This window comes from Aegilops tauschii, chromosome 3, assembly GCF_002575655.3.
Source record: "Aegilops tauschii subsp. strangulata cultivar AL8/78 chromosome 3, Aet v6.0, whole genome shotgun sequence".
In the NCBI taxonomy this organism is placed as follows: domain Eukaryota; kingdom Viridiplantae; phylum Streptophyta; class Magnoliopsida; order Poales; family Poaceae; genus Aegilops; species Aegilops tauschii.
Window position 1 is genome coordinate 136,100,103 of NC_053037.3, and position 16,575 is coordinate 136,116,677.

Below are 16,575 nucleotides of genomic sequence, written 5' to 3' on the forward strand. Positions count from 1 at the left end.
GCTCAACCTGAAAAAGAGCGGGACACCCACACTGAGAAAGACCCCTCGGTGTTCTTTTTCTTTCAGCTCTGTTAAAGTGCTTAAGGGCCCGCCATCCGTGTTTGCAGCACTTGTATGTCCTTCTATATGTATTTTGTTTCGGACCCGGACCCTTGTACTTCAGATCATCCTTTCTAACACCAAACCCTTTTTTTCTCGCATAGCCTACGTAGAACATGTAGGCTTCTTCCTCAGTCCTGAAAGTCTTCTTCACAATCTCTAAATATTCCATACACTCATTCAGGTCTGAACCAGCCATGCCTTTATTATAAATTCCTTTACCTTGCATGTGTACATCATCCATGTCTATGCCATCCTTGCATGCATCCTCATTATCCTTATCATCCATGCACATACCATCCATTCCGTTGGGGTCCATGGATACGAAATCATTGTCCTTATCATCCATGCCTTTGCCTTCGTTGCCTCTATGACCCATGTCCTTGTCATCCTTGCCTGTATCACCCAAGTTTTTGCCATCGTTGCCTTTATCATCCATGCCGTTATGCTGCCAGCGAAAACATATAGTCAATGTTACGGATGGATAGCATACGTTACCGAAATTATGCACTACTCTGCTTAAATAATTGATTTAATTTTTCATATCGGATTCATGTACCTAACTCGGTCCTTCAAAAGCTGTAAGTAAATATGCCCTGACTAAATCCAGAAATTTGTAATTGATTGTACTAGCTCTAACTGATGATCTCCTAACTAAATCCAAAGTCCACGAGTCCTTCAAATACCTCACCCGAATCAAATCCGACCCCTATTGGTGCTATATGCAGAAGGGACCAGAAAAGATTTGAGATGGCTAGGCACTTACAGCGAAGATCCGGCGTGAAAAAGTTGATGCACGTCGATGAGGATGATGTGGCCTCTCGGGTCGGGGAAGGTGGCGTCCGCTCAGGGAAGGAGTGGATTAGCGGCTCGTCGGAAGATATGGCGCCGCGACCCGAGTGGGGTGACTTGCGATGGAGGAGGGAGGGGGAGTAGGAGCAAGAGGGGTAGACACGGCGGGTGCGATCGGCGGCGATCGAGGGCGCCGGGGGCGATCGGCGGTGATCGAGGGCGCCGAAGGCGATCGGCGGCGATCGAGGGGGCCCGAGGTTATGGCTCGAGAGAAGGAGAGAGGACGAACCGCTCGAACCAAAATTCAAAAGAGTACGCACGATGATGGGACCTCTATAATGAAGTGCTTTATTAATGCAATTAATTTAATCAAAAAATTTAGGACGAGAATACCCCTGGACCTAATTGGGCCGATTAAAGGTATAAAAAAAATTAGGTCGAAAATACCCTTGGGCTCAAAAAGGCCCAGTTATTGTTATCCGTTAGATTGTCCATATAATACACGTGCTCTGGTGTATTATAATGCACCGTAAAATTTCCCTTTCGGTACAGAGGGAGTAGAAATTTAGTTTATTGAGAATCTCCCCAATAAAGCAAAGTGTCACTCGGAGAGCCCAAACAACCTCATGGGGGATACTGTATGACATGTGGAAGATGGTAACGTGTCACCATGGTAAAATTCAGCAACCCGGAACCTAGAGACTTCATATCTTACATGGTAAAATTCAGCAACCCGGAACCTAGAGACTTCATATCTTTTTAGGGCGTACTTAGTACTTAATATTGACATGTGTTACACATACACATGTTGCACATCATCCGACTGATCTTTGGCAAACGTCAGCATCATTGTGAAACGTTGGGTCTGTCCCCATGTAGTCATCGGCGAAGGCTACCATCGCAACATGAACGATGTTGTGGTCGCTCATCGCAACACGAGTAATGTTGCGCACACCTATCACAACACGGACGATGTTGTGGTCGCTCATTGCAACGTGGACGGCATTGCAATCGCCCATTGCAAACACGAACAACATTTTATGGCTGCTCATTACAACATGGGATGTTGCAATGACCCGCGATGCTACGAGCACCTCGCTGCGGGCAACATCCACCCCTTTCCCCACAACAGATGTTGCAGGGAGCCTCGCTGTCAAGCAGATCCACGGCCTGCAGTCATCATCAGGGCACCTCATTGTTGCAGCAGCGACTATCCCCTTCCCAGCACCCGCCGCAAGGCCACAAGGAAAGTGCCTCAATCTCATCCGCTTCAGGATCCATGTTGTTGGGCAACGAGCTACAAGGCCATGAAGTCTCGTCAAGATCAGAAGGAGCGATGCATTGAGCCCACAGGGACGCGTGGCAAGAATGCAAGGCAACTGATGAGCGTCGTGCAATCAGCCTCCAGATCTAATACCTGTGAGCCGAAAAATGCGCCCACTCAATTGGATAAACACCGAAGGTATCTCAAGTTCTCAATTAGCAACTGACGGATTACTCATCAAATAGCAAACAGGAACTAGAAACGGGATAATACAGTGTGCCAATGCTTCACTGAGTCAAAGTGTACCAGCAGGCACAAATAATGCTCTGCTAACATTAGCCATCACAAGTGCCTCTCATAATATGAAAAAAGAAAAGGAAAACAGGATCCTGGGACGTTTCTCTCCTCCATGATCTCTACCATGCTCAGTCAAGCTGTACCTTGTCCAATTCAGCAATGGTTTCTTCAAACTGTAGGATATTGACAAAGGAAGTTTAGACTATGGTCTAGCAAAGATGTGTTATCTATAAAAGGAAAGGGGGGAGGTATCGTCAAGTGGGGCCTCAAGTACCTTTAAAATCTGCCTCAAAAAGTAGTCACCATGGCGCTTGGTCGACTTGGACTCCACGACATGAATAACATCCTGAATGATTGCAAATAGTTCATATGTAATTAGTCATATTAGTTATACATTGCCAACGTAGGCACCAGACTTGAGAAAGCACAAGTTAACACAATCATGGTTGAACTTGAAGAATCTTTTTTGTTACACAAAGTTCACTCCAGGAAGGAGCTCCAATTATCTACAGACTACAGCAGCTCATTGTAGTACCTCAATTAGCAATTGATATAGTGAAGATATTAACTTCTAAGATACAGCAGAAAGCACCAACTCGTGATAAAGAAATCAACACAAACATAATAAGTGGATGCAAAAAACTTATCTTAGCCACAGAAAGAAGAATCAACATTACCTCATTAATGTAGAAATCAAAGTCTGCACTGGATAAAATTTTCCCATTACTGTCAACTGCATGCATTTTGTGCTTGTACGTCATAAGGATAGACCTGTCCAAATGTTTGAAAAATTCTTATGCATACAGACCAATAAAAAAAACTAACAACACAAGTTAATGCTCACACAGACCTAAGTGTTGCCTCATCCATTTCCATATACTGGGCAAGTTTGGTGATGGTTATTGCTGAGTATAACTTTAGATAGCTCCGGATCCCAGAAAGCAGCTGTTGCTGCTTCACTTCGTACAGGAACAGCTTCAATTGAAGCCGATAGGCGTCCTGTCACATAACAAGAAAAATAATCAACAATTTATTCTGCATGTCTACTCTTTGATTTTTTGGGGGAAAATCTACAGGTCAAGGAAATAGAAGTAATTCTCAAGGAATAAGAACCTCTAAACATATGCAGTACAGCAACAAAAATGTTCAGAAGTACATCTGTTCACAAATAGACAAGAGTGATACTAGCTTCCATCTGAGCATTTGCAACCGACATGCTAGCAGCTTAACTGATAAGAAAACTAGCCTCTTTATGCATCAACTTTACTGCATGGGCTGCTTTTAGCAACTGTCTTGTTCCTAATATACCTTTCTTGTATGTATGTTTGTTACCCTTAATGAAAAGATGTGCTAATGATATTTGAATATACTCTAAAGAACATAGAAGCTAAAAAAATGCAAACTAAAGCACTGAAACCTTTGAGAAAATATGACAAGAAAAACCTCACCCTAGATGTTTTGACTACTACATCAGATTTATTGTTGAATAGGACAAGAAAAACCTAACCCTAGAATTGTATGACTCCGAAATATGGATTTCCAACTACCAAAGAGTTGCTTCTTCTTCACTACTATTTTGTGATGACTAAAACAAGTAGGATTACATGGTAGAATTTGCCTGTAGAAACTGAAAAGAAATAGATCATCATTATGGTTGTCCACAAGAAACATTACCTGGTTATAATTTGTAAGTGGCTGGTCCAGAACTGGAGGTGATGGAGTAATAAACTTGGGGCAGGCGTACGAAAATAGCTCATCGTAGGCAGCATATGCTTCATCATCAAACCTCTGCATCTTTGTCATTTTGTCATTGTACTTTTCTTTCAGCTGGGTGCTAACATTTTCATCTATGAGTTTGTTCTGCGGACACAGAGATAGGCAAATTGCCAGCAGCGCATACATCTGCTCATTTTTCTTGAGAATCTGGTCGTACTGAGGGGATTTCTGATGGTACTGCTTATACTTTATAATATAAAGCAGAATTTTGTTGAATTCCTTGGTAGCATCAACATACCTAAGTTTACAAACAAATACAGTCTATTAGCTAAAAGAACTGAATCCCAACTTTGGAAATTTCAAGATGGCTGAATCAAAATAAATTTCACATATTTGGATTCACAGACGAGAATCATGAGATCTTTGTTGAAGTTATATGACATAATACAAGCTACTTGGACAATTATAGAGGTGCTACCAAAGCAATATTTGTTGAAGTTATATGAATAATACAATCTATTGGACAATTATAGAGATGCTAGCAAAGCATTTTATGCTGCTTATGTGTGTATGGAGCAGCAGAGAGTGAAGCTAAGAATGCATAAGGCCAGTGTGGTAATCCCCAAAAAAGGTGGATGCTTTTGTACCTGCGCATCATAAGGTTTGCAAATCCATAATGATAGATTGTCGAGATGTGACTCCCAATCACAATGGTGTAGACCCCCTGTTGGTTAAGGTTGATCGGTGCCAGGCACTTGAGGCCAGTGTGGTAATCACCAAGAAGGCAGTGTATCCTGAGAAGCCCAATCATGCTGTAGTAACCCAGGACCTTGAGCACATTGCTCCCACCCTGGTAGTCATACCCGTCGGTGGCAGTAAACGACTCCAGCCCCTCTTTCTCCCTCTCCAGAATCTGAGCGATCATGGACTTCTCGACGAGTGCTTGCAGGTAATTGAGAACACCATAGACATTCCATGCCTGCAAAAGAACAGAAAGAACAACTAGATTGTCAGCAGCACAATCGCCGGATAAACTGAATCTAGCAAAGCAAAATAAAAATGGAGCCTTTATTTTTTACCTTGTCAAACTGCTTTAGCTGCTGGAGCTCGTCTTCCGTCTTGTTCTTGAGCTTGGCGCGGTACTGGCAGAAGCTCTGGAACTGGTAGACGAACTCGTCCACCATGTCCCACAGCCACTGGTTAGGCAGCTGCATGTTGACGACGCCGTGGAGGACGACGCTGAAGAGGTCGCAGTAGTTGTTCCAGGACTCGGAGCGGTGGCTGGCGGTGAGGGGGGAGAGGCGCGCGTAGGCGTGGCGGTACCAGAGCTCGCGGTAGAGGAGGAGGAAGACGTGGTCGCCGTCGCAGTAGGGCGCCACGGCCTCGGCCGACGGCCACGGCGTGTCGCGGAAGAGGCGGTCGGAGAGGCGCTGGAAGCCGCCCTCGTACATCTGGTGGATCTCGTAGACGTTCTTGTCGCGGATGTGGCGGTACAGGTGCACCACGAAGGTCTTCACCGAGTCGGGCACGTAGTTGGGATCGTAGGCGTCGGCGGGGCCGCCGCCGTGCGGCTGCGGCGGCGCGAGGCCGTCCTCCCGGTCGTAGGCGGACGCCATGGTGTGGCGCTGGGGGGTTTGGTTAGGGTTTCGGGGTTGCGGCGGCGGCGTGAGGGGGGTGGGAGGAGGCTTCAGAGGGGAGCGCTTTGTTGGTATGGCCTTTGCCTTTGTTTTGTTTGTGTTGATGGGTTTTTACGGGTTTTCATCGGCTGCATGGGCTTCAGGAATTCTCGGAGCTGGCCCCTTTCGGCCCACTTGAAGCGAGATCCAAAAATATATATATTTCTGCACATCTTGTATTCTTTTGAACATTTTTATTATGGATCAATAAAGTGTTGGCAAATCTAAAAAAACAAAAAATAAATCTTTCTCGAAGGATTAGCATTAGAAAATATGATAATTAACAAAAAATCTTTTGAAACCCCACTAAAATACTCTTGTAAAATGACAAAATATCGAGCTATTAACTACACTTCCATGTTTTACATTACGCCGATGATACTTTAATCATTGTTAAATCTGATCCTAACGTCGCAAAATATCTACATACCGCCCTATTTCTCCTTGGCAAAGGGTCTCTTGATCGATTTTGAAAAAACTACCTTTGTTCCACTCAACATCGCCCCTGACCAAGCCGTTGCCATGGCAGCTGATCTAGACACTAATATTGCGGCCTTTCCCATAACCAATTGAGTCTCCCTCTCTGTTGTAGGGTGGAACCCTAAGTAGAGATCTTTTCACACTTGGAGGGGGGGAAGATGAAAGTGCTAGTTATCGACTAGAGGGTGGGTGAATAGGCGATTTTTATGAAAGTCTTCAAAACACGAGGTCTTTGAAGACAAACTGTTGAAATGACCTATATGATATGCAGCGGAAGATGAACTACACTAGACAAGCCATAGTCAAGTAAGCAATATAGTGAAAGCACGAAGACTAATAGCAGCTAAGTAGTATGGATCATAATGGAAGACATTGTGAAGCCAAACAGGTAGTCTTCACACAGTGAAGTCAAATAGATCAGGCAAGCAAGCAATAACTTCACGAAGACAAACTAAAATGTAAAGGAAGTAGGGAATAGAACCAGTTTCTTGGTGAAGACAAGGATTTGGTAGAGCGGTTCCAGTTGTTATGACAACTGTACGTCTGGTTAGGGAGGCTGAGATTGAACTCAGAAGACTGTGTCTTCACCTTATTCCCCTTGAGCTAAGGACACCCAGTCCTCGTCCAATCACTCTGGTAAGTCTTCAAGGTAGACTTCCAAATCTTCACAGACTCCATTCACTGGCGATCCACAATGACTCTTGGATCCTCAGAACGTGACGCCTAACCGACTGGAGGATGCACGGTCCTCAAGTTTAACAAGTCTTCAGGTCACGCGGACAAAAAGACTTCAGTGATGCCTAACACTCTTTGGCTCTGGGTGTTTTGGGCTTTGTCCTCGCAAGGATATCTCTCTCAAAGGCTTCGGAGGTGGGTTGCTCTCAAACGACAAAAGTCGTGCACTAACTCTGAGCAGGCACCAATTTATGGTGTAGGGGGTGGGCTATTTATAGCCACGAGGCAACCGACATGATATGTTCGAAATGACCCTGGGTCACTAAGGAACCGACACGTGTCCAACGGCCGGATTTCAAACACATGCAGCAGCTGGGCTTGGGCTACAAGCAAAGCTGACTCATCCAACTCTGAGTAATAGTTGCTCTCATTGTCTTCGCTTGAAGACATAGGATTTTGGTTGAGCATCACTTCAGTCATCTGACTTTGTTCACTTGGACCCCACTTAATAGTACTGTGGTTCCTACGACTCAATAAAGAAGAAAAGGAAACTACGAAAGAAACTATGTCTTCACACTCCATAGTCTTTAAGTGAATGTCTTCACAGGTCATTATCTTCAACATGAATGTCGTAACGAACCACCATTGTTGTGATGCCCCCGATTCAATCATACACGCAAATGTGTACGATCAAGATTAAGGACTCACGAGAAGATATCACAACACAACTCTAGACACAAATTAAAATAATACAAGCTTTATATTACAAGCCAGGGGGCCTCGAGGGCTCGAATACATAAGCTCGAATACACAAGAGTCAGCGGAAGCAACAATATCTGAGTACAGACATGAGTTAAACAAGTTTTCCTTTAAAAAGGCTAGCACAAAAGCAACATTGATCGAAAAGGCAAGGCCTCCTGCCTGGGAGCCTCCTAACTACTCCTAGTCGGCGGCGGCCTCCACGTAGTAGTAAGCACCCTCGTGGTAGTAGTAGTCGTCGGTGGTGTCGTCTGGCTCCTGGGCTCCACCATCTGGTTGCATCATCCGAGAAGAATGGAAAGAGGTGGAAAAGGGGGAGCAAAGCAACCGTGAGTACTCATCCAAAGTACTCGCAAGCAAGGATCTACACTACATATGCATCGGTATCAATGAAATGGGATGTATCTGTGGACTGAACTGCAGAATGCCAGAAGAGAAGGGGAAAGCCTAGCCTATCGAAGACTAGCATCTTCAAGCAGCTCCAAGCATCTTGCAGCATCAGAAGAGATAAGAGTAGCATAAAGTAAAGTAGTAGTAGTGTTATCAACCTCGGCCAGAGATCCTTTCTCGACTCCCTGCGAGAAAGCAATCCCAGAGCCATACTATCCAGTTATCACCTCAAGTATCCAGTTCTAGTTGTATCGATCGGGATACAACTCCAAGTGTCCGTTACCGTAGGACAGGCTATCGATAGATGTTTTCTTCCCTGCAGGGGTGCACCAACTTACCCACCACGCTCGATTAACTCAACGGGATCGAAGACCAGGCCCCGACACCGCACATCACTTTCCCCTTGGTGTTAGACACACGGTTACTATGGTTACTATGACTTTACACTAAACCATGTTACTAAAGACGGGTCGGCCCTGAGGGGTACCCGCACGAGCTTAATTGCGAGTGATGAGGAGTTGGGTTGACCTGGAGGGTGCCCATGAGATAATTACGAGGCGTGGCCGGGCATTCTTAGCCCTTGCCGCAAGTCCTCGAGACGGGGCGACGGGGTCACATCTTTCGTGAGTCTCTGCTTGTTACCGCGTGTTCCTAATCCACTGCGATTTGGATATTTGATCTGAGGGGCCTCTGGCCTGATAGCACTAACCATCACTTGGGCATAGTATGGGCGTTCTGCGTCGTATGCATCAGCTGAAGCTTAATAGACGTCAGCGACTGAGCGGCGCGTGCCGGGTTGGACTGGTAAGCACCTGCCTTTTTGAAGGAGGTAGCTAGGTCTGCTCACTGGCCACGTACGCAACGTGCAGGAGTTCCCGGGGCGATGGCCCATGACCCCTGGGGGCATAGGTTTAGTCCGGTGTGCTGACCTCTCTATTTAGCCTAGGTCGGGTTGCGGCGTATCGTTTGGCCGAGGCCGGGCATGACCCAGGAAAGTTTGTCCGGCCGAAGTTAATCGAGCGTGATGTGTAAGTTGGTGCACCCCTGCAGGGAAGAAAACATCTATCGATAGCTTGTCCTACGGTAACGGACACTTGGAGTTGTATCCCGATCGATACAACTAGAACTGGATACTTGAGGTGATAACTGGATAGTATAGCTCTGGGATTGCTTTCTCGCAGGGAGTCGAGAAAGGATCTCTAGCCGAGGTTGATAACACTACTACTACTTTACTTTATGCTACTCTTATCTCTTCTGATGCTGCAAGATGCTTGGAGCTGCTTGAAGATGCTAGTCTTCGATAGGCTAGGCTTTCCCCTTCTCTTTTGGCATTCTGCAGTTCAGTCCAGAGATACAGCCCATTTCATTGATACCGATGCATAAGTAGTGTAGATCCTTGCTTGCGAGTACTTTGGATGAGTACGCACGGTTGCTTTGCTCCCCTTTTTCCACCTCTTTCCATTCTTCTCGGATGCTGCAACCAGATGGTGGAGCCCAGGAGCCAGACGACACCACCGACGACTACTACTACCACGAGGGTGCTTACTACTACGTGGAGGCCGCCGACGACTAGGAGTAGTTAGGAGGCTCCCAGGCAGGAGGCCTTGCCTTTTTGATCAATGTTGCTTTTGTACTAGCCTTTTTAAAGCAAAACTTGTTTAACTCATGTCTGTACTCAGATATTGTTGCTTCCGTTGACTCTTGTGTATTCGAGCCCTCGAGGCCCCTGGCTTGTAATATAAAGCTTGTATTATTTTAATTTGTGTCTAGAGTTGTGTTGTGATATCTTCCCGTGAGTCCTTGATCTTGATCGTACACATTTGCGTGTATGATTAGTGTACGATTGAATCAGGGGCGTCACAAGTTGGTATCAGAGCAAACAGAGGCAACACTAAGCATGACATGACGAAAAGCAGAACTAGGGGTGTTCTAACGTAGTGTTGCACGATATAGGTGAAGGGGCAATTCAACCGGGAAGGTTTTCCCGGTTCTGGACCTGTGTTAGACAGATGACCGGAGGGGGAATGTTCCTTGTTCAGATAGTTAGAGGCATTAGACAGTTAAACGGACCGCGTATTCGGATTCGCCTCGTCGTTCTGAGCAACTTTCATGTAGAAAACATTTTCATCGGAGTTACGGTTTAATTTCTATTAATTTTCAAAGATTTAAACATTTTCTAGAATTTCCTAGATTTACTATTAAATCGAATTAAAAACAGAATATACATTTTAAACTCAGCAGGGGCTAGCCACGGTCAATGACATGTGGGGCCAGGGGTCTGGGTTGACCCAGTCAATTAGTCCAGTCACAGTTTACTAGTCAACTGTTGACTGGTTGATACGTCTCCAACGTATCTATAATTTTTGATTGTTCCATGCTATTACATTATCCATCTAGGATATTTTATATGCATTTATACGCTATTTTATATGATTTTTGGGACTAACCTATTAACCTAGAGCCCAGTGCCAGTTTCTGTTTTTTCCTTGTTTTTGAGTATCACAGAAAAGGAAAACCAAACGGAGTCCAATTGACCTGAAAATTGACGGAGATTATTTTTGGACCAGAAGAAGCCCATGGAGCATCGGAGATGGACCAGAAGAGTCCTGAGGCACCCACGAGGGTGGGGGCGCGCCCTACCCCCCTGGGCGTGCCCCCCTACCTCGTGGCCGCCTCGGAGACCCCCCTGACTTGTTCCTGACGCCAAAACCTCTTATATATACAGAAAACCCCAGAACATAACCTAGATCGGGAGTTCCGCCGCCGCAAGCCTCTGTAGCCACCAAAAACCAATCGGGACCCTGTTCCGGCACCCTGCCGGAGGGGGGATCCCTCACCGGTGGCCATCTTCATCATCCCAGCGCTCTCCATGACGAGGAGGGAGTAGTTCACCCTCGGGGCTGAGGGTATGTACCAGTAGCTATGTGTTTGATCTCTCTCTCTCTCGTGTTCTTGATTCGGCACGATCTTGATGTACCGCGAGCTTTGTTATTATAGTTGGATCTTATGATGTTTCTCCCCCTCTACTCTCTTGTAATGGATTGAGTTTTCCCTTTGAGGTTATCTTATCGGATTGAGTCTTGAAGGATTTGAGAATACTTGATGTATGTCTTGCATGTGCTTATCTGTGGTGACAATGGGATATTCACGTGATCTACTTGATGTATGTTTTGGTGATCAACTTGCGGGTTCCGTAACATTGTGAACTTATGCATAGGGGTTGGGACACGTTTTTGTCTTGACTCTCCGGTAGAAACTTTGGGGCACTCTTTGAAGTTCTTTGTGTTGGTCGAATAGATGAATCTGAGATTGTGTGATGCATATCGTATAATCATACCCACGGATACTTGAGGTGACATTGGAGTATCTAGGTGACATTAGGGTTTTGGTTGATTTGTGTCTTAAGGTGTTATTCTAGTACGAACTCTATGATAGATCGAATGGAAAGAATAGCTTCGTGTTATTTTACTATGGACTCTTGAATAGATCGATCAGAAAGGATAACTTTGAGGTGGTTTCGTACCCTACAATAATCTCTTTGTTTGTTCTCCGCTATTAGTGACTTTGGAGTGACTCTTTGTTGCATGTTGAGGGATAGTTATATGATCCAATTATGTTATTATTGTTGAGAGAACTTGCACTAGTGAAAGTATGAACCCTAGGCCTTGTTTCCTAGCATTGCAATACCGTTTACGCTCACTTTTATCGCTTGCTACCTTGCTGTTTTTATATTTTCAGATTACAAATACTCATATCTATCATCCATATTGCACTTGTATCACCATCTCTTCGCCGAACTAGTGCACCTATACAATTTACCATTGTATTGGGTGGGTTGGGGACACAAGAGACTCTTTGTTATTTGGTTGCAGGGTTGTTTGAGAGAGACCATATTCATCCTACGCCTCCCACGGATTGATAAACCTTAGGTCATCCACTTGAGGGAAATTTGCTACTGTCCTACAAACCTCTGCACTTGGAGGCCCAACAACGTCTACAAGAAGAAGGTTGCGTAGTAGACATCACTGGTCAAACCTGGGTAGTGGGGGCCATGTGTCATTCTCATAGATTTAGTATTTTCTTTTTAAAGAGATAATTAAAAGTGGGGTATGCCGGTCATTGAGGGGGGGGGGGTACTTAAATTAGTTTATATCTAATCTAAGTTAATGGCCTTGGGCCCACGAATCAGTAGCAGTGGGGGTTAGTTTAGGGGGGGTTTAGCCCCACTAACCAAAACAGGGGAGGGCCGCCTGGGCTAGTGATATGTCTCCAACGTATCTATAATTTTTTATTGTTCCATGCTATATTATATTCTGTTTGGATGTTTAATGGGCTTTATTATACACTTTTATATTATTTTTGGGAATAGCCTATTAACCGGAGGCCTGGCCTAAATTGCTGTTTTTTGCCTATTTCAGTGTTTCGAATGAAAAGGATATCAAACGGAGTCCAAACGGAATGAAACCTTCGGGAACGTGATTTTCGGAACAAACGTGATCCAGAGGACTTGGAGTGGACGTCAAGCAACAAACGAGGAAGCCATGAGGTAGGGGGGCGCGCCTACCCCCCCCCCCAGGGCGCGCCCTCCACCCTCGTGGGCCCCTCATTGCTCCACCGACATACTTCTTCCTCCTATATATACCCATATACCCTGGAAACATCATATACGGAGCAAAGACCATATTTCCACCGCTGCAACCTTCTCTACCCGTGAGATCCATCTTGGGGCCTTTTCCGGCGCTCCGCCGGAGGGGGCATTGATCACGGAGGGCTTCTACATCAACACCATAGCCTCTCCGATGATGTGTGAGTAGTTTACCTTAGACCATCGGGTCCATAGTTATTAGCTAGATGGCTTCTTCTCTCTCTTTGGATCTCAATACAAAGTTCTCCTCGATCTTCTTGGAGATCTATTTGATGTAACTCTTCCTTTGCGGTGTGTTTGTCGAGATCCGATGAATTGTGGGTTTATGATCAAGTTTATCTATGAACAATATTTGAATCTCCTCTGAATTCTTTTATGTATGATTGGTTATCTTTGCAAGTCTCTTCGAATTATCAGTTTGGTTTGCCCTACTAGATTGATCTTGCTTGCAATGGGAGAAGTGCTTAGCTTTGGGTTCAATCTTGCGGTGTCCTTTCCCAGTGACAGCAGGGGCAACAAGGCACGTATTGTATTGTTGCCATCGAGGATAAAAAGATGGGGTTTATATCATATTGCATGAGTTTATCCCTCTACATCATGTCATCTTGCTTAAAGCATTACTCTGTTCTTATGAACTTAATACTCTAGATGCATGCTGGATAGCGGTCGATGTGTGGAGTAATAGTAGTAGATGCAGAATCGTTTCGGTCTACTTGTCGCGGACGTGATGCCTATATACATGATCATACCTAGATATTGTCATAACTATGCTCAATTCTATCAATTGCTCGATAGTAATTCGTTTACCCACCGTAATACTTATGCTATCTTGAGAGAAGCCACTAGTGAAACCTATGGCCCCCGGGTCTATTTTCCATCATATTAATCTTCCAACACTTAGCTATTTCTATTGCCGTTTATTTTACTTTGCATCTGTATTTCTCTTTATCATAAAAATACCAAAAATATTATCTTATCATATCTATCAGATCTCACTCTCGTAAGTGACCGTGAAGGGATTGACAACCCCTTTATCGTGTTGGTTGCGAGGTTCTTATTTGTTTGTGTAGGTGCGTGGGACTCGAGCGTGGTCTCCTACTGGATTGATACCTTGGTTCTCAAAAACTGAGGGAAATACTTACGCTACTTTACTGCATCACCCTTTCCTCTTCAAGGGAAAACCAACGCAGTGCTCAAGAGGTAGCAAGAAGGATTTGTGGCGCAATTGCCGGGGAGTCTACGCACAAGTCAAGACATACCAAGTACCCATCACAAACTCTTATCCCTCGCATTACATTATTTGCCATTTGCCTCTTATTTTCCTCTCCCCACTTCACCCTTGCCGTTTTATTCGCCCTCTCTTTCCGTTCGCCTCTTTTTCGCTTGCTTCTTGTTTGCTTGTGTGTTGGATTGCTTGCTTGTCACGATGGCTCAAGATAATACTAAATTGTGTGACTTTACCAATAACAACAACTATGATTTTCTTAGCACTCCGATTGCTCCTCTTATCGATGCTGAATCTTGTGAAATTAATGCTGCTTTGTTGAATCTTGTCATGAAAGATCAATTCGACGGCCTTCCTAGTGAAGATGCCGCTACCCATCTAAATAGCTTCGTTGATTTGTGTGATATGCAAAATAAGAAAGATGTGGACAATGATATTGTTAAATTGAAGCCATTTCCGTTTTCGCTTAGATATCGTGCTAAAACTTGGTTCTCGTCTTTGCCTAAAAATAGTATTGATTCTTGGAATAAGTGCAAAGATGCTTTTATCTATAAGTATTTTCCTCCCACTAAGATCATCTCTCTTAGAAACGATATTATGAATTTTAAGCAACTTGATCATGAACATGTTGCACAAGCTTGGGACAGAATGAAATTAATGATACGTAATTGCCCTACACATGGTTTGAATCTTTGGATGATTATACAAAAAATTTATGTCGGATTGAATTTTGCTTCTAGAAATTTTTTAGATTCGGCCGCGGGAGGCACTTTTATGGAAATCACTTTAGGTGAAGCTACTAAACTCCTAGATAATATTATGGTTAATTATTCTCAATGGCACACCGAAAGATCTACTAATAAAAAAGTGCATGCGATAGAAGAAATTAATGTTTTGAGTGGAAAGATGGATGAACTTATGAAATTATTTGCTACTAAAAGTGTTTCTTCTGATCCTAATGATATGCCTTTGTCTACTTTGATTGAGAATAATAATGAATCTATGGATGTGAATTTTGTTGGTAGGAATAATTTTGGTAACAACGCGTATAGAGGAACTTTAATCCTAGGCCGTTCCCTAGTAATTCCTCTAATAATTATGGTAATTCCTACAACAACTCTTATGGAAATTTTAATAAGATGCCCTCTGAATTTGAGACTAGTGTTAAAGAATTTATGATTTCTCAAAAGAATTTCAATGCTTTGCTTGAAGAAAAATTGCTTAAAGTTGACGAATTGGCTAGGAACGTGGATAGAATTTCTCTTGATGTTGATTCTTTGAAACTTAGATCTATTCCACCTAAGCATGATATCAATGAGTCTCTCAAAGCCATGAGAATTTCCATTGATGAGTGCAAAGAAAGAACCGCTAGGATGCGTGCTAAGAAAGATTGCTTTGTGAAAGCGTGTTCTTCTAATTTTTATGAGAATAAAGATGAAGATCTAAAAGTTATTGATGTGTCTCCTATTAAGTCTTTGTTTTGCAATATGAATCTTGATAATGATGGGACTGGAGATGAGTCAACTTTAGTTAGAAGGCGTCCCAAAAATTCGGAGTTTTTAGATCTTGATGCAAAAATTGGTAAAAGTGGGATTGCAGAGGTCAAAACTTTAGATATCAATGAACCCACTATTTTGGATTTCAAGGAATTTAATTATGATAATTGCTCTTTGATAGATTGTATTTCCTTGTTGCAATCCATGCTAAATTCTCCTCATGCTTATAGTCAAAATAAAGCTTTTACTAAACATATCGTTGATGCTTTGATGCAATCTTATGAAGAAAAACTTGAGTTGGAAGTTTCTATCCCTAGAAAACTTTATGATGAGTGGGAACCTACTATTAAAATTAGAATTAAAGAACATGAATGCTATGCTTTGTGTGATTTGGGTGCTAGTGTTTCCACGATTCCAAAAACTTCGTGTTATTTGTTAGGTTTCCGCGAATTTGATGATTGCTCTTTAAACTTGCACCTTGCGGATTCCACTATTAAGAAACCTATGGGAAGAATTAATGATGTTCTTATTGTTGCAAATAGGAACTATGTGCCCATAGATTTTATTGTTCTTGATATAGATTGCAATCCTTCATGTCCTATTATTCCTGGTAGACCTTTCCTTAGAACGATTGGTGCAATTATTGATATGAAGGAAGGGAATATTAGATTCTAATTTCCATTAAGGAAAGGTATGGAACACTTCCCTACAAAGAAGATTAAATTACCTTATGAATCTATTATGAGATCCACTTATGGATTGCCTACCAAAGATGGCAATACCTAGATCTATCCTTGTTTTATGCCTAGCTAAAGGGCGTTAAACGATAGCGCTTGTTGGGAGGCAACCCAATTTTATTTTAGTTTTTTGCTTTTTGCTTCTGTTTAGGAATAAATCTTTGATCTAGCCTCTGGTTAGATTTGTTTTTATGTTTTAATTAGTGTTTGTGCCAAGTTAAACCTATAGGATCTTCTTGGATGATAGTTCTTGATCTTGCTGAAAATTCCAGAAACTTTATGTTCACGAAAACAATTGTTAAAAATCACCAGAACGTGATAAAA

General features: G+C 43.4%; 1 protein-coding gene across 1 annotated transcript; it reads right to left on the reverse strand.

The window, feature by feature from the left end:
- Positions 1-2,341: 2,341 nt before the first annotated feature.
- LOC109739655 (uncharacterized) lies at positions 2,342-5,893 on the reverse strand. Its single transcript, XM_020298730.4, has 7 exons — positions 5,248-5,893; positions 4,816-5,147; positions 4,127-4,466; positions 3,303-3,451; positions 3,130-3,223; positions 2,727-2,798; positions 2,342-2,625 (listed from the first exon to the last, which is right to left on the reverse strand). Exons 1-7 carry the CDS (start codon positions 5,782-5,784, stop codon positions 2,581-2,583), a joined length of 1,569 nt encoding a protein of 522 aa, XP_020154319.1. The 5' UTR covers positions 5,785-5,893; the 3' UTR covers positions 2,342-2,580.
- Positions 5,894-16,575: the final 10,682 nt, after the last annotated feature.

What these genes read in the sequence shown, in the direction of transcription:
- LOC109739655 (XM_020298730.4), bottom strand. Translation starts at nt 5,784, where the DNA reads ATGGCGTCCGCCTACGACCGGGAGGACGGCCTCGCGCCGCCGCAGCCG. An exon ending in ATGGATGAGGCAACACTTAG is followed by an intron (nt 3,224 to 3,302) that starts GTCTGTGTGAGC and finishes ACATTTGGACAG; the next exon opens with GTCTATCCTTATGACGTACA. An exon ending in TTTTGAGGCAGATTTTAAAG is followed by an intron (nt 2,626 to 2,726) that starts GTACTTGAGGCC and finishes AATATCCTACAG; the next exon opens with TTTGAAGAAACCATTGCTGA.